The following is a 25173-nucleotide window of genomic DNA, read 5'->3' as shown; positions in this document are numbered from 1 at the left end:
TATTTATATATATATATTATGCTATCTAGGGTCCTTTCACAGAATTCTTTTGTTTGTCTGACACATACTGGAATTGCCTTTAAAGGCAAAGTCTGGAGCTCCAGTGACTCAGAGGCATAGCTTTTTTACTTGCTGGCTATATCAGACACCGTTGGCCTGATAACAGCAGATGCTGCGACTACATCAGTAATGCGTCTGTCTAGGAATTGATGAAAGCAATGCAGTGCTCATAAAAATGAAATCACTGGCCTTCTAAACTATGATGCCACAGCAGCCTGTTTATGCCACAGCAGCCTGTTTACCAGTGAGCACTGAGAGCATGTGGTGGCCAGGGTCACGTGCACCATCAATATCCCCAGAAAGTATGGATTTTTGTTGTCTTAACATGCAATAAAACTAGATAGAGCAGTTGGGCATTAATTGACTGTCCATTCTGGAGTTTTTAGAAATGAGATGGTTGTATGCTTCCTCTGGTTTTTCCTGAAACATTAGAATATATGCTTATTGCAGATAAACAAACAGCGTTCTTGTGTGCGTGCTAGGCTGAAGCAAGGTGAGAATGGAGCTGTATGAACTGATAACAGTGATGAAGCTTGTAGATTTTTTTTTTTTTTTTTTTTTTTTTTCTTGAAAATTAAAAAAGGGTTGAAGCTTTTTGTTTTTTTTTTTTTTTTTTTTTTTTTAGCTCTGGAGTCCAGGAGGGATTGAGATTTAGTTGTCCTGGCTGACAACAGATAATAACATTCCAGAGTCTGAAGAGATCAGAAAGAGTCTTTTGAAACAGCAACTAGCTAATAGCATCTAAAAATATCTTGTTATCAGATTGTGTCATAATAGATTTCTTATTTGTTATAAAAACACAGCTTTATATGTGCCTGCATACACATGCATGCAGTTACTGAACTAATGAGGACTGTGCACAGATTTCTGAATGTTGGAGTTTGGTCCCTATTAAAATGTTTTTCTAACACTGTACAGCTTTGGGAGGATTATTCTGGCTGATGCTCCTTTTGGGGTATACATAAATGGAGTGATACAGAGAAAATGATTGTTCCTGCACTCTACGGATGCATAAACTGTACCACAGAGAGTCCCTGCAGATTTTGCTCTCTGTAGGAGGAATAAAGAATGCTACTTCTTTGGAAGGGATATTGGAATATTTATCAGGTCAGTGTGTGTGTCAGGCAAAGACTTTCTATCCTAATTGCCTTCCAATAATCTGACTTTCAAATGCTCTTCCTTTCGATTTTTAGCTACATGCTTTCTCCCTTATGCTGACTGAAAGGTTCCTTGTTTCCAGGGTGAGCTAATGCTGCTCCTAAATCAGTGAGTTGATATAAAGGAGTAAGACTGCAGAAGAGAAACAGAATGGTAGCATGTTTCATTCCTTTGAGAGTAAGGGAGGAGGGATTACAGGGAGAGGAATTAGGTGTCTGAAAGAAAAACTTGGGAAAATAAGATGCCTTGCTGAAAGCTAAATCTCTATTGATGGGATTACTCCCGGAAAGGCAAATGAGAATGCAGAAGACAAACACTGAGCTCAGTATCTGGAATGGAAGAATGGGAGAAGGGTTTGGCAAGGGGCCAGGGAGATGTTGACTTGGCAGAGAGAAGGTATGTAGAAGTGGCTGTAACCTGGGTAGTGCTATTGAGTGAGCAGGGTGAAGGCAAACAGAGTTAGTCTGAACCAGAAAACTTGTCCTGAAGGATTTTGCTTGCGGAGGTATTAGAAAGAATTGCACAAAATTTATGTGAACGAAATCAAATAGCATGGGCTAGGCAGAAAGTGTTTCACATTAGAGCAATATAGATAAGAGGCAGGAAGGATTTGGGGTGACTCTGCAGCTACGTAGTTGTGAGTGATTTGGCAGTAAGTGCATAAATGCGATCAGCTAATATCTGACTGTTGCTCTGTCAGCAGCAGGGAATTATTTCTTAAAAGGGAGTGAAAGAGAGAAACAAGGCCGTAACTCAGGGACATACGGTCAGGCAAGGAGTATGTGTAGAAAATTACAAAATCTGTTTAAATGACAAATGAGGATTAACCTATGCATTTTGCCTGAGTTGGATTCACTGGATAATTTATTAGGCTAGATCCTATTTCTAGCAGAGACCTGGATGTCTTATGTAAAAGTAGTTATCAGTTAACTGAAGTGAAAATTACGCTCTTAGAGCAAGGAGCTTGTGCCTTCTCTGTAGGCCTTGGAAAGGGACCTTGCATGGGTGGGAAGTGCTTGCGCAGTAGGGTCAATATCTCTGCTATGGTGAAATTCTCCATTGCTAGGATGTTCCTCCACTCCATCAGAAATACCCTCACGATGGCCGGGTGATCATCAGGGAGTGGCTTACATGAGGATGCAGGAGGGATGACAGGACGGAAGGGAAACAGAGCACAAGCAAGGAAAAGTAGAGGATGGGAACATGGGATGCTGTGGTCAAGTCAAAAGGGACTCTGTGAAACTAGAGGATGGACTGGGATCCAGACCCAGGGGTTATGTAGATTTGGTGGGATACTGTGTGTGTGGAAGGGAATTGGACTACATCTCAGTAATTTTTTTACCTTTTTTTTTTCTCAGCCTGCCCACTCTTCACTACCGCAAATGTCCAAGTGCCCAAATGGTATGCATTACCTGCTCAGTTGTATAATATATACATAAGCTGCATCTACAGGTGCAACTGCACAGCAAACCCTGTTTTTACAGCATCACTCCCTGTGTAACCCCACATTTACCTTCTTTTCCCAAGCAGAATTAATCCTGTTGCATCTTGCAATTATTCTTTTTCCTCAGGATATTGCTATTCTTCCCATTAAAGCCCCATGTATGTGGATCCCACCAGCTACAGTAGGCCCTTTTTTCTGAGAATATGTTCTTTCATGTGCTTCTCAGACAATGTATTTTGTTTGGTTCCATTGCACTTGTAACTTCTTGTCTATATTATCATGCTTCTTTCTCACTTCTTTCTCTTAATGTCAGCATCCATTCAGACTTTCTGAACACAAAAGTAATTAAGGCTCTAGCTAATGGTGGCCCATACCTTGACTTCATCATTGGACACAGTTGGGTAGGGGGAAAAAACGGTCCTTGTATGGAATTTTGTTGCAGGAAAAAGTGTGTTCCGGGGATTTCCTTACTGCTTCCTTTATTTCTCTTAAGTATCTGGCTTGGAGCCAAGGATTTGGAATTAAGTGGCTCTATTGATCTGGTGTGTAGTGACAGTGCTCATAGTCCCTGAAGTAATGACTTGCTTTTGCTGCCTTGCTGAGAGGGAGATGTTATCCTTTTTAAATGGTCATTCAAAGGTGCTGAGATTCTGTACATAGACAAACAATAACAGTTTAAGGGACATTATAAAGCTGGATGTGCTATATGGCTTCAGGAAACTAATGCTCCTACATATTAGAGGCTTGGCATTTCTGATGTATTATTCTCTGCTACTTTTCATAGTAGGAATGCAGCCCAGCAAGACAGTCTCTTTTGCAAGAGAACAGGGAGGAGCTCTGCTTCATTTTAATTGTTTTTTTTCCTGGGTTGCCATGTCCATTTGATATGCCTGCGGGGATTTTATTTACAGGGCCACCGGATGAAACGGCAGATTGATGTCTGGGGGAGCTGGGGTGAATGGAGCAAGTGCAGTCGGAGCTGTGGCGGTGGAGTCAGCTTTCGGCAGCGGCGCTGCTATTCCCAAAGGTGAGGGCTAACCTCCTTTTTTCTTTCCTTAAATGTGTTTTTTTTTCTGTTATTGAGCTCCTACAGTTATGTTCCAATGTACACGCAGAACAAAAAAAAGACCTAGTGTTTGATTCCAGGGGAATAAGTTACCCAAGTCCACTTTGAGATGATCCTTGGCTTCAGCCTCGTCACTGCTGTTTTGAATAGCACTCTCTTCAACACACCCTTGCTCTGGCTCCCTCCCCAGAGCACGGGGTTTTGCAATCAGGAGATTGGTATGGCAGCAGCTGTTCAATCGGGTCTAGTGTGGCGGGCCCGGCAGAGAGGGAGAACAGTCCAGAGCAGCAGGTTTCTCTCCAGAGAGCCAGTGCCAAGATTTTCTCAGGCTTATGATTCCAAGGAAGGTAAATTGCCCCGGAAGAAACGGAAGAGTGGCGTTGGCTTAAGCAGCGGTAACACTCTGCCACCGCATTTGCAGCTGGGTTAGATGCAGTGAGGATGATGACTGGGACTGTGCCTGTTGGGAATGATGGACCGGAGAGATCCTGTTGTGGATAAAAACAAAGAAAGGGGGGGAAAAAAAAAGCCAGACTCTCAATAATACCCAGAAAAAAGCAGCCTCTTTATGTTTAGAGAAATTAGAGGTTTTTTTCTAATAGAAGAATCCAGAGTTATGGAGCACTGCTTCTTCCCACCCAGAATAAAGAAAGGTCTCTTTTGAAGGCTGCCCATTACGTTACACACCTGTGTGTTATGGTAGACACCTGCCAGAATCCCTGGGGGCCTGTCTCTCCCTTTTAGGAATGTGAGATACTGGTTGGCTTTTTGGATCAGTTTTCTCCATTACTGTTACTCTCCATAATTCTCAGCTGGAATCGTTTGTGTGTTGCATGCTTTCCATAGGCATGTTTAGCTCTTCCTACTAATGGGCCTAGTGTGCACGTAAACAGCACGAGAGATGTTGTGTGCACCTATTCTGAATTGGCCACTACCCTCCTGCTGCTTGCAACATGTGTCTGCTTCTGGTATGGACACCCCGACTGTTTGCTGGTGGACAAAGGACTAAAAGCTCTGCTTTCGTTATTTAGGTGAAACATGACCCTGAAGAGCTATACTGCAATCGTTCTTGGTGTGTGTGTCTCATGCCGGAATGCAAACCATAGTAGAAAATGGCACTAGAAGATTCCAGCTTGCTTTACTGGAAAAGAAGTGCATTTTAGTTATTTTGCTGTTTCAGGAAACTGTGTGAGGGCGATATGCTTGATGTGAAGGTGATTTGTAATGTCTGCCACAAGATGATTTTTTGCATCTGTATTCTTCAGAGCTTCATGTTGTTTTTCTGTCTTTCAGGACAGAAGGTGCTTCCAGTTGTGTTGGACCAACTCGAAGCTATCAGTCGTGCAACATTCAGGTACAGTGCTCTGTTTTTTGTTTTTGCTTGCTGTTGCTCCTGTTCCCCAGACAAACATCATTCTTGTTCAGAAGTGATGTTATTATTAGTTTCTCCTTCTCTAGCATCACTGGTGAATGTGGTTCATCAACAGTACCACTTCAAAACCATATTGAATTTATGCCCCTGATTTTATATGGAGCAATAACAAATAAAAACTCATTTTTTGTTGTACACATAATTTTCTTCCTTTCTATAATGGCCCAACACAAGCGTTTTTTCCTCTGAACAGAGCTGCCCGGAAGGCTCCCGGGATTTCCGGGCAGAGCAATGTGCAGAGTTCGATGGGACAGAATTCCAAGGAAAGAAATACAAGTGGCTTCCATATTATGGAGGTAATGATAAACATGTAGGGTTACACTTCATCTGTAACTATCAACAGTATGCTTTGAAGCGACTGTAATGTTTTTGACTGTAGTATCCTCGTAGGGTACTTCCTTAGCTGGAGTTGGAGGGGAGGGGCAAGCATGGAAAAAATGTTTTTACCAGCAGCAAAGCATTGCTCTTGCAAAGACACTGGATGCACGGGCCAAGAGGCAGCTCCCATTGCAGCAGTACATAGTTGTCTCTTTTAACAGCCATTCCTGCAGAAACGTTGCTTAAGAAGGCTGGGACTGACTGCAGCTAGGTCCTAAAGTGTTAGAGCAGCAGAGGCGCTGCTGTATTTTTCAATTGGCAAAAGAGTATTAGCAGGGCACAACAGAAACAAATGCATATAATTAACGAGTGCTTCAGAAAATATGACATCTCCTTTAATTGGCCCATGCTTCCTTGAGGAACCAGCTCAGAAGGCAGGTGTAGGAACCAGAGGTCCTTGCTCTGAGCTTTGATGTATTATCATTCACAGAGGTTTAACAAATTACGAGAGATTTCAAGATGGACTTAAAGTTTTGTTGTTTGGCTGTTAAGATAACAGCGCCCTTATGTTCTATATCAGCACTTGTTCTCATTCTAGAAAGCCTTGTACCCCAAGAGAGCATAAGAACAGTCCTACTAAGGGATAACCAAATATCCACCTGGCCCAACGTCCCCCCTCCACCACTGGCCAGCCAAGGTGCCCAAGGAAATGGTTGCATACAGTGAGGGTCTACCAGGGTATTTTTCCAGCCCCCAGCAGTTTGTGACCCAGAAATGTCTTCAATATCTGCCACTTAATATCAGTCCACTCCTCTGTTTCTGCTCCTGTGATCTAAAACCAGGCTCCTGATGCATAATCATCAAGCTATTAACCATAGTATATAATGTTTGGTTTTTCTCTCCTACCAGCGCCTAATAAGTGTGAGTTAAACTGTATTCCCAAGGGGGAAAACTTCTACTACAGGCACAAGGAAGCAGTGGTAGATGGGACTACCTGTGAGCCTGGCAAGCGGGATATCTGTGTAGAGGGAGCTTGTCAGGTTAGTCGTCTTCTTGCTTCTTTCATTTACCTTTGTGACTGTCTTTCTGTTGCTTCCCTCTGTCCAACTTGGCCTTTCATAATAGCACCAGAAAAGGAGAATCATTCAGTTTCCAAGGTGCTGAGGAGCACATGGACAGCATTTATCTGTCTCTGAATGCGAAATAATAGAAGTTGCCAACTCTGTCCTTTCTCTGACAGCTCCTTCCCTGCCCTATCCTGACTTCCCAGACTCCCTAGATTCAGACTTTCTCGTTAGATCTAGCATTTGGCCATTTTTTCTTTCTTTCCTCTGCCATTATGGATTATTCATATCAGTGCTCCTGTGCTCTGACAGGCCGTTGGCTGTGATAACATGCTGGAATCTGCCAAGAAGGAGGACAAGTGCCTGCAGTGTGGAGGAGATGGCAGCACCTGCTATGGTGTGAAGGGCACTTTTGATGTCCCCAACCTCCCCAAAGGTGCAAATGATCTGGGTAGTTTGGGCAAGTGAGAAGGGGAGAGTTAAACCTAAACTCAAGCTCCGGCAAGGGCTGGTGGAGACACCTGCTCACATGATTGTTGTAGGCAGGCGTGGATGTTCACTTGAAAAGTCTGTATGGCACGTGGCTCTTTAGCTGCTTTAGCATCAGAAAATGCATTGTATTGGTGGCCTTATCCTGGGAATCATTTCCTTAGTCTCAGTACAGATGGATGTACTTGCCATGTTGCTAGTGTCTTTCCCTGCTCAGGCTCCAACAGGTGCTGTAAATATACCATATGAATATAGTTATACACCTCCTTCATAAGACTGTCCCCCCATTCCAGTCTTTTGACAGCCCCACAGGGATTGGTGCAAGGCTAGAAATGGGACTGCATCTTCTGCATTTGGCCAATTTTGAGTAATTTCAAAATAACAACTGCATTTGTGGTCAAATCTCTCTGTGTTGAGCACCAATATGATACTTGCTGAAATTCCTAAGATTTTAAAATCTAAAAAATGAACATTGCACTGACCTCCATACTTAATTTTCTGAGGTGTAGTTGGAACATTTTACACATGGACTGTCCTGTGGATAGTTTTGGGTGGAGCTCTTCAGAATGCAGGTAAAGTGAAATCTTCAGGATATGGTTTAGTGGGCATGGTGGTGTTGGGTTGATGGTTGGACTTGGTGATCTTAAAGGTCTTTTCCAACCTTCGTAATCCTGTGTGATTCTGTGTGTGTGAAATACTTCAAGCCACCATCAAAAAGCTCATCCAGTTGTTCAGGCACCAATAAAACCAGGAGCATCTTTGGCACAGAAGAGTAACTGTGTGGCATCCACATGACAGGTATTGAAAAATCCCCCGTCTTTTTTTTTTTTTCAGGGTACAATCAAATCTTCATCATCCCTGTGGGAGCCACAAGCATCCGAATTAAGGAGGTTATGCCCAGCAGGAACTTTCTAGGTAAGACTGATGTCCGAACCTCCATTTGGATTCCAGCCATTGTGTTAAAACTTGGTTTTCGGGTATACTAGGCTTTGGGATATTTACCTTGAGGGCTTGATACAGCAGAGGGAAAAACGCTGTGAAAATCAGGATCTCAATATCGAGTATCCTTGAAGTGTTACTGATGCTCAACTCTGGCCTTCAGGTTTATCTCATTATCTTTTCTGTAGTGATCTTGCTGTTGGGTGGGGAATAAAAAGACTTGAACCATGTTCAAACTTCCTGCCTGGAACTTACATGGAATCTAGTTGATATAGCAGAATTTGGCTATGAGTTTTGCTGTTTGCTTGGTGGATGTAAGTCCTAACTCTTCCTGTCACCCAAAGATTTGGGATGGGCTTCTTTTCCCCATAGATGTCTTCTGGGTGTTTGTCTGTACAACCTCAAATTCTGGTCGTGCTGCAGAGGGCAAAATAGAGGGGGGAAATGTCCTCACCGAGCTTTCTGGGCAGGAAATTCCAGTGGAGAAAGCAAATACTCTTCTGCTTTCTGACTCTTCCATTGCCCAATGCTTTGGGCAAATCACTCTGGTTGTTTTGTTTGTAGAACAGAGGATGTAGCACCAAAGTCTTTGTCTTCTGAATCAAATGTCTGATGAACAGGATAGTGGTGTAAAGGCAGTGGGGTGTGAATCCCACATCCTAACGGCAAGCGGGACATAGGCTGTGCCGCAGTAACTAACAGTGGGGAATGCGGAGACAGGGATGGAATACACTTGGAGACATTTGGTTATGCAGCAGAAAAGTGCTTGGTCTGCAGCAAAGCTGGCAAGAACCACTGTCTGAACGTGGAGCAGCTTCTAGCAAGAGAGCAGTACAAGGGGGACAGCACTGTTGGAGGATGATGGTCTCATTTTTTTGCTACACCTGTGATGCAGTGTTGAGTGGAAACAGGCGCATCCCTGTTGAGTTCTGAAGGCCTTCTTCTGATGTGTGCATTCATGCTGTGTTGGTAGATGCTGCCATATTAGATGGTCGCCTAAAGGGTTACAATACTGATGTAAAGGAGCTGGGGTTCAAATGGTGGAGCTGAGAGCTCTGTGGATTGACAATACCCTGACAGTCTAGAGCAGGCCTTGTCTGGTGGTATCTGGAGCCAGGTGTCAGGTTATAGGTGTGTTAATTTGCCGCCTTTTCTTCTCTGGCACGTGGGTTTGTCCAGCTGTCAAGAACGTGCGAGGGGAGTACTACCTGAACGGGCACTGGACGATTGACTTCAGCCGAGCACTGCATGCAGCTAGCACGGTTATGCACTACGACCGTGGCTCGGAGGGTGATCTGGCCCCAGAGCTCCTCCATGCCCGGGGCCCCACCACGGAACCCCTCGTCATTGAGGTAAGCGGCTGCGCCTGGCCCCCGCCGAGGCTCTCGCGCGCTCGCTTTGTGCAGAAGCCCTCTCTGTGGAGCACGCTGGTGGGGACCGGAGAAGTGACGGGGCCCCGGGAGGGCTCTGGTTCTGCTGCCCAGGAAGGAGCAGGGAAAGGCTTGATATTGGCTTCCTGCCTGTTCCCTTGGGCTCTGGCTTTAAGGGAGAGGAGAGTCAGCACCAAGTGGCGTTGGGGCAAGGACAGGCTTTAGGGCACTGCTTGTTACAGTGTGCTGTGGGCCAGGCAAGGGTACTTACTGTTACAGGAGCAGCTGGATCTTCTGTCTCCGAGAGGGATGAATGCACCCTTCTCTGAAAAATAATGCTCTCTAGGGTTGCATAGAAGGCGAGGAGAAAATGCAGCGTAGAGGATAAGTGCCCCTTGAACGGGAGGGAAGCAGGTCAGCTTGAACCCTCAGACATGGTGGGAAAATGCTGCGACAGGTAAAAGTGCTGCTGCTGTTGTTTCCCTGACTTCATGCCATGCTTGCACAGCTCATCAGCCAGGAGCCAAACCCAGGGGTACAGTACGAGTACTACCTGCCCGTGCAAGGACAGGCCTCGGGCTACAGCTGGAGCTACGGTTCCTGGAGCGAGTGCAGCTCCGAGTGTGGAGGAGGTAAGGGGGACCGGACCCGGTCTCTGGGCTGGTGTAGGGTTCATATCCACACCCTGAAGACAGTGTGACTGTGTGCTGCCCTCTGCAGCTGCTTCCCAGCAGTCTCCCGCTGGAGGACAGCACAGGTATCTGCAGGGGGCAGCTAAGGTTTTGTCAAGGGAGGGCCACCCATGGAGTCACAACAGGACTGTGTCCCATGTACTGTCCTGTCTTCGTTTCCATGCCCTAGTCCTCAGACTTGTTACTAGGATCTGTTAAAGCTCTTCATAGGTAGCCTTTCTTTTATTTTGTTCTGCTTCAGTTCATCATGTCCTTTTCAGGCCTTTTCAACCACTTGAGAGGTCCTCTCCAAGCTGACCTGGCCTACGTAACTAAGTTGCATCATTCCCCTCTACCATAGCCTGGAAGATTCCCTCTCTGCAGGGGGACTGTTGTATCTCCTGGCATGTCACGTCATGTTCAGTTTACAAATTCTTCCAGGAGCAAAGTTATGATTTTAAGCTAAAAAAAAATCCCAATCAAATGAAAAAAAAAAAAAACAAAACAAACCCTCCAGCTGAAGAGTTTCTCCATGTAGAGTTTTCATCAGCCTCTTCCAGTCTTCTGTGCTGATGGCCATTTCAATAGCTTTTGCCATGTTGTGGTTGTAGGAGCTGATACTGTCTTTGCTGAGCACTCTCATCCTGTAGGAAGCATGAAGAGTGGCAAGTATTTTCTTCAGTGTCCAGTCTTCACAAGACTGACCTTCTGGGTCTAAAAGGAGGCCCCCAGCTCTGCTGCTGTATACTGCACACACCATGCAGGGTTCCCTGATGAGCAACATCTGGATATGGCACTTCCCTTGTGAGTCACAGTCCACTCAACAGGAAAATGCCCCTCAGCTACATGGAATTGTTCTGTCTCTCTTGCCCTTCCAGTGGAATCGTACTGTGGAGAGGCATCATATGTACATCTGGTGACAGACCAAGAACCGCACCTGACTTTTCCAGCTTGACTGGGGCAGGTGCGGATTCTGTATGACTTTAGAAACTTGTCTTGTCAACACCAGTGCATTTCAAACCTAGTCCTGGACGGCTTGCATTAACCCAGATACTCTCTTGCTTCTCCTTTAGGTTTCCAGTCCCGCTTGGTGTTTTGTACCATAGACAATGAAATTTATCCAGACTATATGTGCAGGAATAAGCCACAACCAGACAATAACCGGACATGTGGCCGTCAGACTTGTCCCCAGACAAAACGGTAAGATTTCCTTTCCTCTTCTGGACTCTGACTTCTTCCTTAGGTGCTTTTGGAGCCAGGAAAAAGAATTACTCTCTCACTACTTCCCAACAGCATGGTGCTCTCTAAGGAAATGTTTCACTTCTTAGAGAAAGCCCAAGACAAAGGACGGTGATGATAACACCGTCATGAGCATTTCTGTGTGCACAAGGCTTGATAAGTCCCATGTTCATTTTATAGACAAATTAAATTTGCTTTCCAGCATGTGATGGTGGAAGATAGTCTTCTAGCCCATGTAGGGGATAGGAAACGGATTCTTTGGGTTTTGTTCTCTTCAACTGGAGCCCACAAAAAAAGACTAGGTCAGAGCTGGTGTCATTTCATGTCATTTCTGCATTCCTCAGTGTCCTTGCTCTTAGAAAGGGATGAATCCTGGAATCTTTTTGTTCACCAGCATTTTCAAATGCCTTTACCCAGCCATTTTCACCCTGTCCCTTGCTGACATAGCCTTGCAGCTGGCTTCACTTGGGTCTTATGTGGGCATCCAGAACTGTAACCAGAGCCTTAACTGTGTATCTCACTGTGTATCTGGTGGGTGCAGTGGAGGCCTCTGAGTGTGCTGTCGTGGGTGAGAGGGCACTTGGAAACTTGGGAGCATTTCTGAATACCTGGTAGTCTGTAGCTACTTGCTTTAAGTTCTTTAAATACTTTGTTCTGTGTATAAAGGACTTCTTACGTCTATCTGCCGCAAGCCTGGAGTCACAGTGGAGCACGGAGCTCTCAGATGAAGAGGTAACAAGGCGGTTGCAGAAAGCACAGGAAGGCAGCTGCTCTCTTCTGCTCTCCACCTAGTTGCCCACTGAAGTCTGTGGGGATTTTCCTCTTTGGCACGGGTGGTAGCAGTGGGTGGTGCTTTGCTTTTGGTTCTTGCCAGTGAAAATGATGGTGAAGGGTGCTGGCTGACAGCTTTGCTTAGGTGGTTGTGCATGCTCCTGGTAACTTGGCTCTTACGGGACTGAGAAGGGGACAGTTTTTTTCAATAGCTTTTGGCTGCTTATCCCGATAATTGTTTTTTCTCTGGAATCAGGGTAGAGAGGTGAAAGGATGTTTTGGAAGATTTTTGTTTGATTTATCAAGATAAATAAAAGAACAGAAAGGAAAAGAGAGCATGATGGGTTGGGAGATTGAAACATTGGCCAGGGTCCCAGAGTGCCATAGCAAAAGCCTCCGAGTTCCTCAAAAGCTCTTTCTTTGGCATGGGTCCTACACCGGGCAGAAAAGTGCCTGTATACTGTGATGAGTGCAAGGATGTGATAGATACAATACTTGCAATGCACACTAAGGTATGAGAAGTAAAAAAGATCAAAGCCAAAACAGTTGTCCTTCAGCACACTGCTAATAGCTTAGGACTTGTAATACTTCGCGCTCTGATGAGGGTCCCAGCCTTATGGTTGACCTCACCTTACAAATGAAATGAAACAAGTGTCAGACACTGTGTCTTGGCTCAGGAAGCTGTAGGTGAGCCCATCCAGTTGATACAGCCTTTCTAAAATTGCACATTTTCTTTACAGTAGGTAGAATACAGTTTTGGGGGTTTTTTAATCCCCACTGGAGCGTCTGAAAAATCTTGAACAATTAATTTGTTTTGAGCCCTGCAACCACATCACCTTAAATGGCTTCTACTTGCTGTAGTTCTTCCCTTTCCAAAGGGAACATCTTATTTTATAGTAAAGACGGTTCAGTTTTGGGCTGATATTTGCACCTAAACAGGAAAGAAGGGTATGTTAAGGAGATGAACATGTCTTCCCTTTGCTGAGTCTGTCGTGTAGTTTCTGGTAGGATGTGAATGTGAATTGGCTGGCTGAAACTCAGTTCAGGGGTGGTGAGGGCGGACCAGGGAAGCAGCTGGAAGGCTAAGGGAGAAAACATGAACTGCCTTCATGCCCTGGCTGGGGCTTACCGGACTGCGAGGGGAGGAAGCAGCTGACAAGCAGATCGTCGTGATGCTTCTGCTGCACCACCAGTGCCTTTAGACTGCACAGCACGCTGGAGTCGGGAATGAACCATCATGTTGTCCCTGAAGCCAGGCCATGTAAGCTGTGCTCCTGGCTACTGGGGCAGCTCTGAGACACAGGAGTGGACTAGGCCAGGGATTTTAGCATCCAAACAGTCAGATTGTTTTGTGGATGTTCCCCCTTCGGTCAGCAAGTGTATGTAATTTCTGTGACAGCCTCAGCAACCAAACACAGGACAAAATCTATTTAAAGTTTTGGGAGCTTTTTTGTGTGTGCTGCTGTTAGAGAATTTGGCTGATGGGAGGAATAAACCAGCTTTCTTAACAGCTGTCAGTGAAAAGTTCACAAGCACTTCTGAGAGTGTCTGGCATGGTTTGCAGGCGGAGTGAGGTCTTGGCTTGGTTTTGCTGTTTCTGATAATGCCTGGAGTGTAACGGGCTGTTAGGCAGGTGTGGGTTGCTTTTCTCTTAGCTGATCTGGATTGTTTTCTTGTTTCTTTTTTCTTATTTGGTCTTCCATTCCAGGCATGACGCTTTTGCAAACATCAGGAGACCAAAAGCCATGGAGAGAAATCTTCCCCCTCTGAGAGAGCTCTGCACTTCCAGAGAAACAAGTGTTTTGTAGCTGGGGCTTTGTCTCTGGAGTGGGACTCGTGCTCTGCATTGCCAATTAAGCTGGGCAGCTCTTGGTCAAACGGGAACTCGCCTCTGACTCTGTTCTGCAGAGGGACATTTTCCCTGTCCGATTACAACAGTGACACGGCACTGACCTCCCCTCTGCCTCCGGGCAGTTTAGCTGGGCTTACATTTGTTTGCTTCGTTCTGTGACCTTCAGGTGGAAAACGGGGGAGTGGGGATCCTGCTCAGCTACCTGTGGTGGGGGCACCCAGACTCGCTCCGTTTACTGTGTGGCATTCGACGGTCAGAGCTCCCAAGGGGTGGTGGATAACGCCGAGTGCATGGCCTTCGCACAGCAGCCTCGCAGCAGTCAGCCCTGCAACGTGAGGCAGTGCGCGACCTGGAGCACCGGGCCCTGGTCCGAGGTGAGTTTGGGGGTGCGGGGAGGGGGCAACCGCCTCTTGGCACATATTGAAGGAGGATCTGCCAAAGACTGGGGATAAAGAGCCAGGCTCCTTTTCTGGGACTGTAAAAGGTGTATGTCCCTGGAGAGGTGGTGTGCAGGGGTATAGGACTTGTCCCTGCGGTCCTCCAAACGAGTTCTCCAGCTAGCTAGCAGCTATGCGCTCCTATAAACACATCCTGTTCCTCAAAACTGTGCGTGCCCCTGCCCCCCTGCTCCTCCCATTGCATGTTACCTTCCCTCTGGTCTCCCAGTCCTTTCCCCACTCCTGTATTTTTATCAGATCCACCGGACCTGGCACTGGCTGAGTTTCTGAGACGGGCCTGGTGAAGGCAGAGGACGGCCACGAGAGCTGCTGTCCATCAGCGGGTGATGGGCAGTAACACTCCCTCCTCTGTAAAACCGGAGCTCACGGCTCCTGCCTGTGCTGTTCATTGCCATGCATATTGCTGCCTCAGCATTACTAGCCCTGGACAGCAGTACTAAAATCACAGCAGTCAGTTAGCAAGGTACTCCTGAAACACTGGTGACCTGCTGTTTGCTGTGTGTCAGTGCGGGGCTTCTCCGAACGCAGCTGCGAGGTGTGTTTTTGATGCCTGTGTGCATTTGTGTCTCCAGGAGAGGAAACTGTTCAAGCCGTATGTGCTCAGGGCTGCCAGCCAGGCATTTAGAAGGCATCTTGTGTTCCAAGGGCTTAGAAAGTAAAGGTAGTGTCTACCTGGTCCCTAAAGCGCACCTGAATTTTCCTCTTTTAAAAGAAGGACACGCATGCTTGCAACATTTGACTTACGATCTTGTGGTGGTACTTTATCTGAGTGGTGCAGCAGCATAAAATACAACTTTGAGGCAAGATAACCTAGACTGTAAAGTCCTTCCCCCCACCCCTTGTGAGATGTGAGGTGTGAATACAGAGATGACTTCAAGGCTGCGGAGTAAGAGCACTATTTGGGGAAGGCACCAAGTGTCGTGTTCTTACAAACCGATTCCCAAGTGATTCATTCCAGGGTTCTCAAAAGCGACTGTACTCTCAGAGATAAAAGGACACTCTAGTAAATGAGTGGCTGAAACTCAGCTGGGAAGCTCATCTAAAGTAATTTAGACTGTCCCCAAGTTAATGCTCTCTGTAAGAGACCTTGGTAATTCATGGAGAAGTAGGCTGGATTCCAGGAAACACAACTGTGCATTTAAGAGGGCATTGAAAATGTCACAAACTGGTTACTAGTGTAGAAGTTGTCACAGTTCCACACCTTAAAAATGGAGCACATGGTTTTCAGGCAGAAGACATGGGCAATACAAGAACCTAATCTTTTTATCTTCCCCTGAATTCTTTACCTTGAGCTGATTTGAATCAGGAGTAAATAACATGAGGTTCCAGGTATTTCCTGCCATTTATTGTTCTCAATGTATTCTGCAGTATTGATATTTTTCCAAAATCACTTTCCATGTCGTCTTTGATAGAGATCAAGAAAAATGATATGACTAGGCCAAAATTATCCAGGGAGCTCCAGACCGCTCAGACCCTATCCACCGTGCCTTATTGTCTCTTCTACAGCATAAACAACTACTCTGCTAAATCTCATCCTAGAAGATGGTTTTAATGATGGTTGGTTGTTTCAGGCAATCTCAAAACGGTGCTGTGCCTAAACGTTAGGGAGCGCAGCCTGGAAATGTAAACGGAAACCGGGTTCTTCCTTGTAATTGTTGGGCCCCTTTCTGCAGTGCTCAGCCAGCTGTGGGGAGGGGGTCCAGACTCGGACCGTCACGTGCAGAACACAGCAGGGCTCTCCGGCTCAGGACTTTGCTTGCCTCATGGAGCCAAAGCCATCGGCCACCCAGCCCTGCCTTAAGGAGAACTGCATCCAGGAAATCGGCTGGCACGTTGGAGACTGGGGCCTGGTGAGCATCGCACTTTCACGGTTTGGAAATACCTGATTATATTGCTGTGCTCCTCGCAAACCAACTTTGATCCGTGCAGTCCGCGCGTGGGCCGAGGCTGGGAGCACGTACTGCTTCGTTACCAGTCCCTTGGCTCACACTTGCGTTGTAACTGGCACTAGTAACGCTCCAGTTAATCTGCTGCCTGCTTTGTATGCAGCTGCTACAAAAATAAATCCTTCTGAGGGAGGGATTGCCGTTTCAGTGGCAGTGGCAAAATGCAGCCAATAAGCTGAAACGATCCACTCTTGCTGCTTATTCCCAGTTCCTCACCCCATCGCTGTGAATAGCAGAACAGGGCTCTGGCCGAGTATGGCTCAGAGCTCCAGGCTTCAGGACTGGTTGTTGCGTTTGGTGATATGGTTTAAAGTACATTTTTGTAATTGTTCAGATCAACTGTGCTTCAGCTGGATTAGCCTTCTCTTTGTGGAGGGAGCCAGGCTGTGTTCAACCTGGGAAAAGCGATGGGGAGGAAGAGATGGGTGTAGATCCAATGCAGCAGGTGACTTCCAAACACACTTTTTCTCTTCTGTGCTAGCCAGACCAGCTCATTCTGAGTTAAAACATGTTACAGCTGGTTCTTCATGAGATGTGGGCCAAGTTTTAATAAACAGCTAATGAAGTTGCATACCTTAATCTGATCTTTCCTGGCCCCTGGCTTTCCAATTTCAGAGGGGCTCCTACCTGCATCTGAATAAGAGAGAGAAGTACTCTCCCAGTGTCTGTAGAGCTTGCCACGAGCAGGCGGGTTACACAGATACCTCATCCTTGCCCCTCCCCTGAGCTGCTGCTCGTTGCTTCCTCTTCATCGGCAGCTTCCAGTGAGAGGAACTCCAGCTAGCTGCTTACTAGTTTATTTTTCCTCGTTGTAAACTGTTGTTGTTGCATGAGTAGTTCAAAACTGACCCTCTCACAGCTGGTGGATCCCCACAGTATTGAGATGCCTTCAGGCCAGGCTGAAACAATTCACTCCAGCTCCCTGCCACACCACTGTGGGTAACAGCAGCTCATCTGGATTTTACAGGCTGAGCATGGCTCAGAGCCTAATGCTTCAGGGCTGGGTGAAACATTTGGTAAAACGGTTTAAAGTATGGTTTTCTAATCGTTCAGATGAATCCAGCTGAAGTATTGTTTGCTTTGTCTTGGTGGAAGAAGCTGTGCTCAGCCTGCAGCTAATCATGCAGCTGTTCCACACTTATGGTCTGTGGGGTTTCTGCATTCGGCCTCTGCTGCCCGCTCACTTGCCTTGTCTCTGTGCCCAAGTGTTCGAAGAGCTGCAATTCAGGCATCCGGACACGCCAAGTCATCTGTGCTGACGGCGACTCCAAATTCTACAGTCCCGAGACATGCAAAGCCATCCAGCCACAGAAACCAGCCACCCTGGGTAGCTGCAACATGCAGCCCTGCTACCTGCCACAGCGTGAGTGGTGTTGCTGCACACCTAGCTTTATCTAAGATGCTTTCGTTTAGGAGTAGAAATTCCCAGCTCTGCACAAGCTTATGTTCCCAGTTTCTTGCCTGCCTGTCTTCATCCTGTGCGTTTGTGCTTTGTGCACGTAACCACGGCATCTTCAGAGTCCCAGTACCTGTGCTATTTGAAATGTGTGTAACAGGCTTGGGAACAACATTGGTGTGTGTGTGTCCATTTTGAATTCAGTATTCTGTGATGGCTCTGTCCCAGTGTGCGCTGCAGACTGACCCCAGGGCTCCCAGTCAAGGAGGATGGCAACCTGGGCAGGTTCAGTAGCTAAAGACTATAGCAAACTCTCATCCCTCTGTGGACCAGCTATAAAGGAGACACAACTGCTCAGAAGATTTTGCTTGCAATCTCTGTCTAGTCTTCATGCCAGAGCTGAAATGCTGACTTTTGTCTGCCTGCCCATTGCAGGTCACTGTCCTGACAATCCAATCGAATCCAATTGCTGCTCAGCAGCTGTTCCAGGAGGAGAGAAACATTTTCATCAGCTTTAATCTCCTGTTGGCTCCTGGATGCATTTGCAATTATTAGAACATAGAACTGGACTAACTGAACTTATTTTGTGTATGCCTCTCTTTGCAGAGGTCCCAAGTATGCAGGACAGTATGGGATACGATGTCACTCGCCAGTCCTCACTGACACGTTACAGCCCAAACAGCCCTGTCACAGGTTTGGAAGAATTTTGTTAGTTTGGGGGTTTTGTGATGGTGGACTTGAAACAGGTTGTGGCAAGGGTAAGGTTCTTCCTTTTCTTCATTTCTCTTGTTCATTTCATGATCTTCTAGAAATCTGTGGAGCCGGGGAAAAAGTGTAGATTCTTTTACATGATCGTGAGCAGTATCTGAATCTGTCCATGCAGAAGAGACTGTACAGCATATAGATCCCAGGCTCTGGCAGCCTGACTTAAGTGTTGGCTGAGAGAAATGCTGCCCAAAGCAGACTGTGGGAAGAAAGGATCATGTGGGGGGACCACAGTGATGTGGCAGGTGGTTTCTCATGGGACAACAGGAAGAATGGTCAGGGCAGTGAGCAAAAGAACCTCAGGACAACAAAATCCTGAAGAGTAGGCCAGAAGACACATATGTAGATGAAATCCTGATACAGAAAAGCCTCCCCTGTAGCCTTGGGCAGGTGAGAGAGCAGAGATGAGGAAAACTGACCAGATTTTGATGCTCACTTGCATGCTTTAAGGAGTTCTCTCCCCAGATTCTGGTGATGAAAGGATGCTCCCTGGGAGCTCCACGATCCATAGTGCCTCTGGGAATCACCACATCCCATCCACCAAGAACCGTGGCATCAACTTGTTGCCTGTTCGCTGGGAATCCCAGCCACACTCGTCAGGTTCCCATCAGCTCAGCTTCTCTCAGGACCCCACTGTAGGGCCTGGCTCTCAAGACTGTCATCGGAGCCCACACGGCTGCTGTCCAGATGGGCACACTCCAGCTTCAGGCCCTCTGGGGAGAGGTTGCCCCTTCAGCACTTGTCAACGAAACAGGTAGCTGAAAGTAGAGGCCCAAGCAGGGAGGCATTGCCTTTCCTGGGGGCTTACTGAAATTTACAGCCTGTGCCTGTTGAGCTGGGCAGGTCAGGTATTGCTGCAGCCCTTCTGCCTTCTGCCTGTAAGGTATGGATGCTGTCCTGACGGAGTATCGGCTGCCCAGGGTCCAAACAACATGGGATGCCCACAATACTACCATGACGTGCAAGTGAGCAGGAATCAGCCCACTGCAGCTGCCCCAACAGTAAGTACAAAACCCCTTTGCATTTTAGCTGTCCATCAGCTACGAAGATTCAGATTTGACCCCAGTGACTCAGACCGTGTGTTTCTGTTGTTCTTCATCTCTGCCAGTAATACTGGAGACCAATGCTCCATGCATGGCATCAAGCCCTTTGGCCCACTTTGCTCCTGTTCTGTTTGGGGCATCCACCTGTGATCCTCTGTAAACGGGGGACAGGGTGGGTGGTTGGGAGATATCTGAGAAGTAGAAGACCATCCTATGTAGAACTGATTGAATAAACCCAAGTAATCAAATTTCTGTCGGTCAGAAACTTGCCATCCAATTTCTAGGAGGAAAAAAATGGGAAAAACATGGCCACCATTTGTTGCCTTTGTTTGTCAACTCTGCAGATTAATTGAGGGCAAAATAGTCAGAGAGGTAATTCCTCTCATAGCTTGGGGTGCTTGGTGGGGCCAGCTGAAAAAACTGGCCTGTGGCTGGGCTGGTTAGGTCTGTCTTGCAGAGAAGTGCAGCCCTGGCTCCATGGCTATCAGCCGAGTTTCCCACCCCTTCCCAGCATGAAAGCCTCTAGGAGGCAAACAAACAAATAGTAGGTCCTCTAACAGCTGGCCTTCTGCAGCCGACAGCTTGGACACAGTGCCTTGCATGTGCTACTGTCCCCATCTACACGTGATAACGTTTGGCTTTCAATTCCTGTCTCTAAGGCAAGCCAAGCCTTGTCCCAGCAGCACCCCTCGGGCGAGTGCCGCAGTTCCATGTACGGCTGCTGTTTTGACAATGTCGCTTCAGCTTCAGGTCCTCAAGGGGAAGGATGTCTCAATAGGCCCAACTACCGTAAGTGATGCTTTGGCTTCTTGGTTTAAAACTGTAGAAAGAGTCCTACAGAATCCAGTAGCGTATAGAAGCTGCCTGTGTAGAGGCTCTACTCTCTGTAAAATATAGTAAATTATCTCTGAAAATAAATTCTGCCTGGTGGCTGAGGCAGGGGAAGCTTGGAGGGAGTGTAGAAAAGTGGCCAGATAGGTCAGTTTTGTCAGCTACCACAGACACTCTTGGTGTCCTCTGGTGATAGTTGGACAGACGTGTGTTTATGTGATCTCTGTCAGTCTGTAGGACTTCTGGGGAGCTGTTTGCCCCTGAGAAGACACCCTGATGCAGCCTAGAGTGCTCCAAATTAGTTACTTGGGTTTAGGAGAAGTAAGGCCTCTCTGAGGAGTCAGGGCTGTGCTCAGCATTCAGACAGCCCGTGGACGGGGGTGGAATGAGAGCTACAGCTAAGGATGGAGGTGTTCCTCAGGACTGCATGGATGCTTTCAGCCAACAGAGTTCAATACAGTGCTTGATGTACCCAGCTGTATCCTCTGCAGGCGCATTGCTGCTGCATTGCCTCGTCCTTTTGCCGCAGCACAGAGACTGCATGGTGGCCAGCCCGGTGGGGCTGCCTTGGGGAAAGGGAAAGCTCTCTGGATCCTCTCTGCTCAACCACAGCTTGGCAACGGACCCCTCAGTCAGAGCCTTGCATCCAGGGTTTGTCAGCATGTGCCTGTGAATACCTGTGGCTCGGGGCTCTGTTTGCAGATATATTGGGCTGTGCTTCTCTCTATATCAGCGTGTGGAGGGGCATTCTGTAATGCATGAGACTTCACAGCTGGGTCTAATCCACTTGCTTTGTGGGCTGGAAATGTGCAAACAGCAGCCGCATAACCCTCGCAGGAGAGGAAGCCCCAGAGCCCCCCTTGTAGCTGCACAATTCCCCGAGAAAGGCCGTAAAACATCTGTCTAGTATCTAGATTCAGAAGTGTCTCTGAGGTTGGTTTTCCTTCCACCAGTGGCAAAACTGGAGCAGAAAGAAACATGTGAACAGCTGCCCAATTTCAAAGCAGACCAGGGTGCAAAACTCAAGTGTCCTACTTTCCTACCTGCCCTCTGCCCATAAGGTGCATCAGATCACCTAAATAGGTGGCTTGAAGCACCTGAAACTTCATGCTTCGTGACCCTTAAATCTCACTCCATTCCACTCTTTTTGGTAGCATATCCTGTCCTATGCCTGCTGCCCAGTGCCCATGGACCCTGCACAAACTGGACCACTCGCTGGTACTTCGTGACTGTCGTTGGCAAGTGCAACCGGTTTTGGTACGGCGGCTGTCATGGCAATAAAAACAGCTTTGGCTCAGAGGAGGAGTGCATGAGAGCATGCCACAGCTCCGGCGGGGTCAGTCCTCTGGAGCACCACCCCTCTTCTGGCACAGGAACCCTGCAAGGCCAGCACGCTGGCTCCCGCTCTCGCACAGGGGATGCTCAGGGTCAGCAGCAGCCACCCCCGAGAGAGTCTGCAAGTCGCAACCAAGAAGGAAGAGCCTATGGGGCTTCACGCCCCACGCAAGACAGCCACAGACAGGACAGCTGGAGAAGTGAGGTGCTGCCAGAGTCTTTGCCAAGGACCAGCGTGCTGGAGAGCCAGCGCCGGGGCACCCAACAAAGCAGACTGGGCAGCCTGAGCCAGCCGCACTTGCAGGAAGCAGCAGTGCCCGGGCCCTCGGGGAGGCAGAGCAGCAGTGGCCAGCAGGTCCTGCCCCGCGAAGGCAAGCAGTGGCATAAGGCCTTGGGAGCAGATGTTTCCATGACGGAGGGATTTGGGCACCAGGTGTCTGCAGACTTGTTCCCAGCGCGGGCTCTGCACAGGTGATGGTTGGTTTGTTTGTTTGTTTTTCCTGTTCTGTCAGCTCATTGTGAAGCATCAGTGCAGATTCCTCTGGAGTGAAAGTGTTGCCCCAGCCGGGACCAGCTAACTGGGAATATCATGCAATGGATTGGCTATAGATGTGGGTGGCCCTTTGGTAAATCAAGTTATTCAGGCCCTGGAGTTATCTGCTGTCTCTTTCCTTGCACTCTCCTTCTTTCTGACAGCACTGGAAGTACAGTGTGTGAAAAGACTGCAGGATCCTGGGGTCTTTGTCTGGGAGGCATTCTTACACTGTAAATAAGAATCCATAGGTGTTTTTCTTGTTCTGACCAAAAAAAAATTAACCAACTCTCTGACTTCAGAGCCTGCATAGAGCAGCAGTGGGTTGTTCTAGGAAAGACTTTTAAGATGCAGAGTTTGGGTCAGGATCCAGGTGGTGTCACCCTGAAAATCAGGAGTGCGTAGGGTTAGGTCTAAATGGATCTGTGTCTGTATAAATGGATCACCAGATCCATGTCTGTCTGCCAAGCTGAACCTCTTCCTTCAGAAAAGAGGGGTTGTAGGACTCTCTCTCTCTTCCTGGAGATACTGTGGCATTCAGTCTGTCCAGAGCAGCTTTTGCCATGTAGGAGAGGACTTCCCATGTGTTGCCTGGTGTATCTGCTCTGAGGTGAACAGGCAGCCAGTCCTGCTTTGCCCTGTGGTTGTGACTCATCCAGAGTCACCTTAGAGGACCCAGAGGAGAGGAGGGCAGCAGAGGTGCTAATGGAATCACTTTCTCTTTCAGAGCCATCCTGGAGGAAGCCAAGCCCTCTTTTGTGACAGCAGTTGTGGGACAAAACATCCAGCTGGTCTGCAAGACGGGCATGTCCCCCTTCTCCAGAGTGGAGTGGATGAGGGATGGCCGACCGGTCTCCTCTGACAGGTGAGCTCAGCTCCCTTCACTGATGGGCTCCTTGCCAAATATGCTTGCCCACTTTCTTTGTAATCTTACCTTTAACATTCTTTTAAAAATAAACAAACAAGCCCATGTATTGGCCTAAGAGTATGAACTGTCCACCTGGTCTGCGTACAGAAGAAACAGATACAGTCTGCAATAGTATTGAGGCGTTGGCTAGTGAACAGGCGCTGTCCCATAACAAGGCACTGGTGGAAGCTGACATGTGGGTAGTGATACAGAAAAATGCCATCTCTGTTGGATTCACCTTGGAGCAGCACTAAGTCAGTAGTCCAGGATGAAGCTTGTAGCCAAATAACTCAGAGTTCCTCTGGCTGGAAGTTTCTGGCACTGCCATCTAAGATATAACTTTTTTAAAAACTACTTTTAAAGCCTGTTTTTCCTGGGAAGTCTGTTTCCAGCAACAGTTTGGAGCCAGACAGTCACTTTGTGTTATGAAAATCACAATTGGGAAAAGCCCAGTTCTGCTTTTCTGTTTGCAGATGACTGCTGGGGCTCAGGCTCCTGCCTGGAAGGGCGGTTTGCCTCCTCATGGGAGAGGGTTGCTGAAAGCAGTTCCCTGTTTTCCCATCTCGGTTTCCTCTCTGTTCCTGACTTCCCTTCTGCCACAGTTATTTCCCCTGCCTGTGACCCCTCTGTGGTCAACAGGGTTTTGTTTTATTCTAAGCCGGGGAGGGCACTACCTGGTGATGGTTTATGTAACATCAGCAGGACGGGCTGCTCTCCCGTTGATGTCCGTGGCCGGGCAGGGGCAGTTAGTTCTCGCTCCTGTTGCAGGCACACCTACCAGTCCGACAGCTCCTTAGTGATCAGCCACGCCAAGCCGGAGGACGCCGGGACTTACACTTGCCTCATTTCTGACGGGAGGACAGAGAGACGACAGATTCAGTTACAGATCATAGGTGACTTATCTTCCATTTAAGACCAAAGAGGTAGCTCAGGGCTCCTCGTTAACAGCTATTGGCAACAGGAGCCATAAAGCCAGCTGCAGGAGCAAACTTCCTCCGCTGCCACACTGTGCTAGTAGGGTTGCCTTCACTCCATGGCAGTGGTGTCCCAAGAGCTAGTCAAAGCAGTTGACCTCCTCCGCTGTAGGGGTGCCAGGAAGGAGTGTGGAGGCAGCAGGGCTTCTTTTAGTGTTGCCTCACGATAAAACCTTAGCCCTAAAGCACTTCTTCCCCTGCAGGGTCACCCCATAACCAGAGTTGTGGCTTGCCTGTAACCTGCCCTGTTTCCAGCACAGCGAGCATGTCTTCCCTAAGAGCCATCAGCTACCTCCTGATCCCCGAAAGTAGGCTCCAGAAGAGGGGTTTTCTGCAGTTTCTTGGGTCCTCCATCTCACACTGTAATGTGACCAATGTGCCATAGCTGTCTCTGCTGGTGCATTTGTTTTGTGTTTCGCCCGAACAGGTCCTGCTGGGTAACAGATTCTCTGTTCTGAAAAATGTGCCGCCTTTAAGAAACAAAAAACAAAAAAAATGAAAGATTAGTCTCAAAAGATGGGCCAGCAAGGTACCCTGTAGCCTTCAATCTCTGAAGTGTACTTTGTCACAGGAATGGCACATGGGGCAGAAGGCACTGTGGCCTAAGGGATGCTGCAACATGCTCACTGACGGAGGAGAGAAAGGAGTCTAAAAATGCTTGCCTGCAGGTCTGTGACTCTCATTAGTAGACAGTGCAGGCTTACTGCAATAGCCAGCCAGAAAACAGATGGCTGAAGGGCTCTTTGGCTCCAGTTCAGCAAGCTCTCCCAAGCTCATAGAAACCCTACGCAAGAGGTCACAGTAAGAAGGGTCCTTTTATTCACATATGGCATTTTATTTTGAATAGAGTACCAGAGTATGGCTCTGGCAGAGGGTGAGAGAGGTCGGGTCCTTCACAAGGAAAACCAGCAGCATGGAGAGATATCCAGAGGCAGGAAGGTTGTACAGGCAGCCGGTTCCTCTGTGCATCAGCAATTCACGTACAGGTAAGTTCACATACAGGAACGGTTTGTCCACCATGTCCAGCTGATGAACCATATGGCGCCTCTTCATGTAGAAAAGCTGAAGACTGGAAAGGTCCTGGGTCAGCTGTTCTGGGGCACGGTTGGGAAG

At 47.7% G+C, this 25173-nt stretch overlaps 1 protein-coding gene across 1 annotated transcript in view; it reads left to right on the top strand.

The window, feature by feature from the left end:
* Positions 1 to 1552: 1552 nt before the first annotated feature.
* Positions 1553 to 25173, top strand: part of PAPLN (papilin, proteoglycan-like sulfated glycoprotein) — a 28742-nt gene continuing 5121 nt past the window's right edge. Inside the window, exons 1-23 of the mRNA XM_010284823.1 lie at positions 1553 to 1614; positions 2976 to 3063; positions 3574 to 3689; positions 5022 to 5082; positions 5354 to 5456; positions 6388 to 6518; positions 6855 to 6978; positions 7866 to 7946; positions 9150 to 9322; positions 9849 to 9972; positions 11085 to 11211; positions 11917 to 11982; positions 14040 to 14247; positions 16005 to 16181; positions 17484 to 17640; positions 18280 to 18366; positions 18904 to 19192; positions 19322 to 19439; positions 20141 to 20270; positions 21467 to 22118; positions 22907 to 23044; positions 23855 to 23979; positions 24908 to 25046. Coding sequence (XP_010283125.1) covers positions 1553 to 1614; positions 2976 to 3063; positions 3574 to 3689; positions 5022 to 5082; positions 5354 to 5456; positions 6388 to 6518; positions 6855 to 6978; positions 7866 to 7946; positions 9150 to 9322; positions 9849 to 9972; positions 11085 to 11211; positions 11917 to 11982; positions 14040 to 14247; positions 16005 to 16181; positions 17484 to 17640; positions 18280 to 18366; positions 18904 to 19192; positions 19322 to 19439; positions 20141 to 20270; positions 21467 to 22118; positions 22907 to 23044; positions 23855 to 23979; positions 24908 to 25046 — 3476 coding nt within the window. The remainder of the gene's footprint in view (positions 1615 to 2975; positions 3064 to 3573; positions 3690 to 5021; positions 5083 to 5353; positions 5457 to 6387; positions 6519 to 6854; positions 6979 to 7865; positions 7947 to 9149; positions 9323 to 9848; positions 9973 to 11084; positions 11212 to 11916; positions 11983 to 14039; positions 14248 to 16004; positions 16182 to 17483; positions 17641 to 18279; positions 18367 to 18903; positions 19193 to 19321; positions 19440 to 20140; positions 20271 to 21466; positions 22119 to 22906; positions 23045 to 23854; positions 23980 to 24907; positions 25047 to 25173) is intronic.

This window comes from Phaethon lepturus, unplaced genomic scaffold, assembly GCF_000687285.1.
Source record: "Phaethon lepturus isolate BGI_N335 unplaced genomic scaffold, ASM68728v1 scaffold1944, whole genome shotgun sequence".
NCBI lineage: Eukaryota > Metazoa > Chordata > Aves > Phaethontiformes > Phaethontidae > Phaethon > Phaethon lepturus.
Note: the sequence above shows the minus strand (reverse complement) of the source record. Positions and strands in the feature narration are given on the sequence as shown.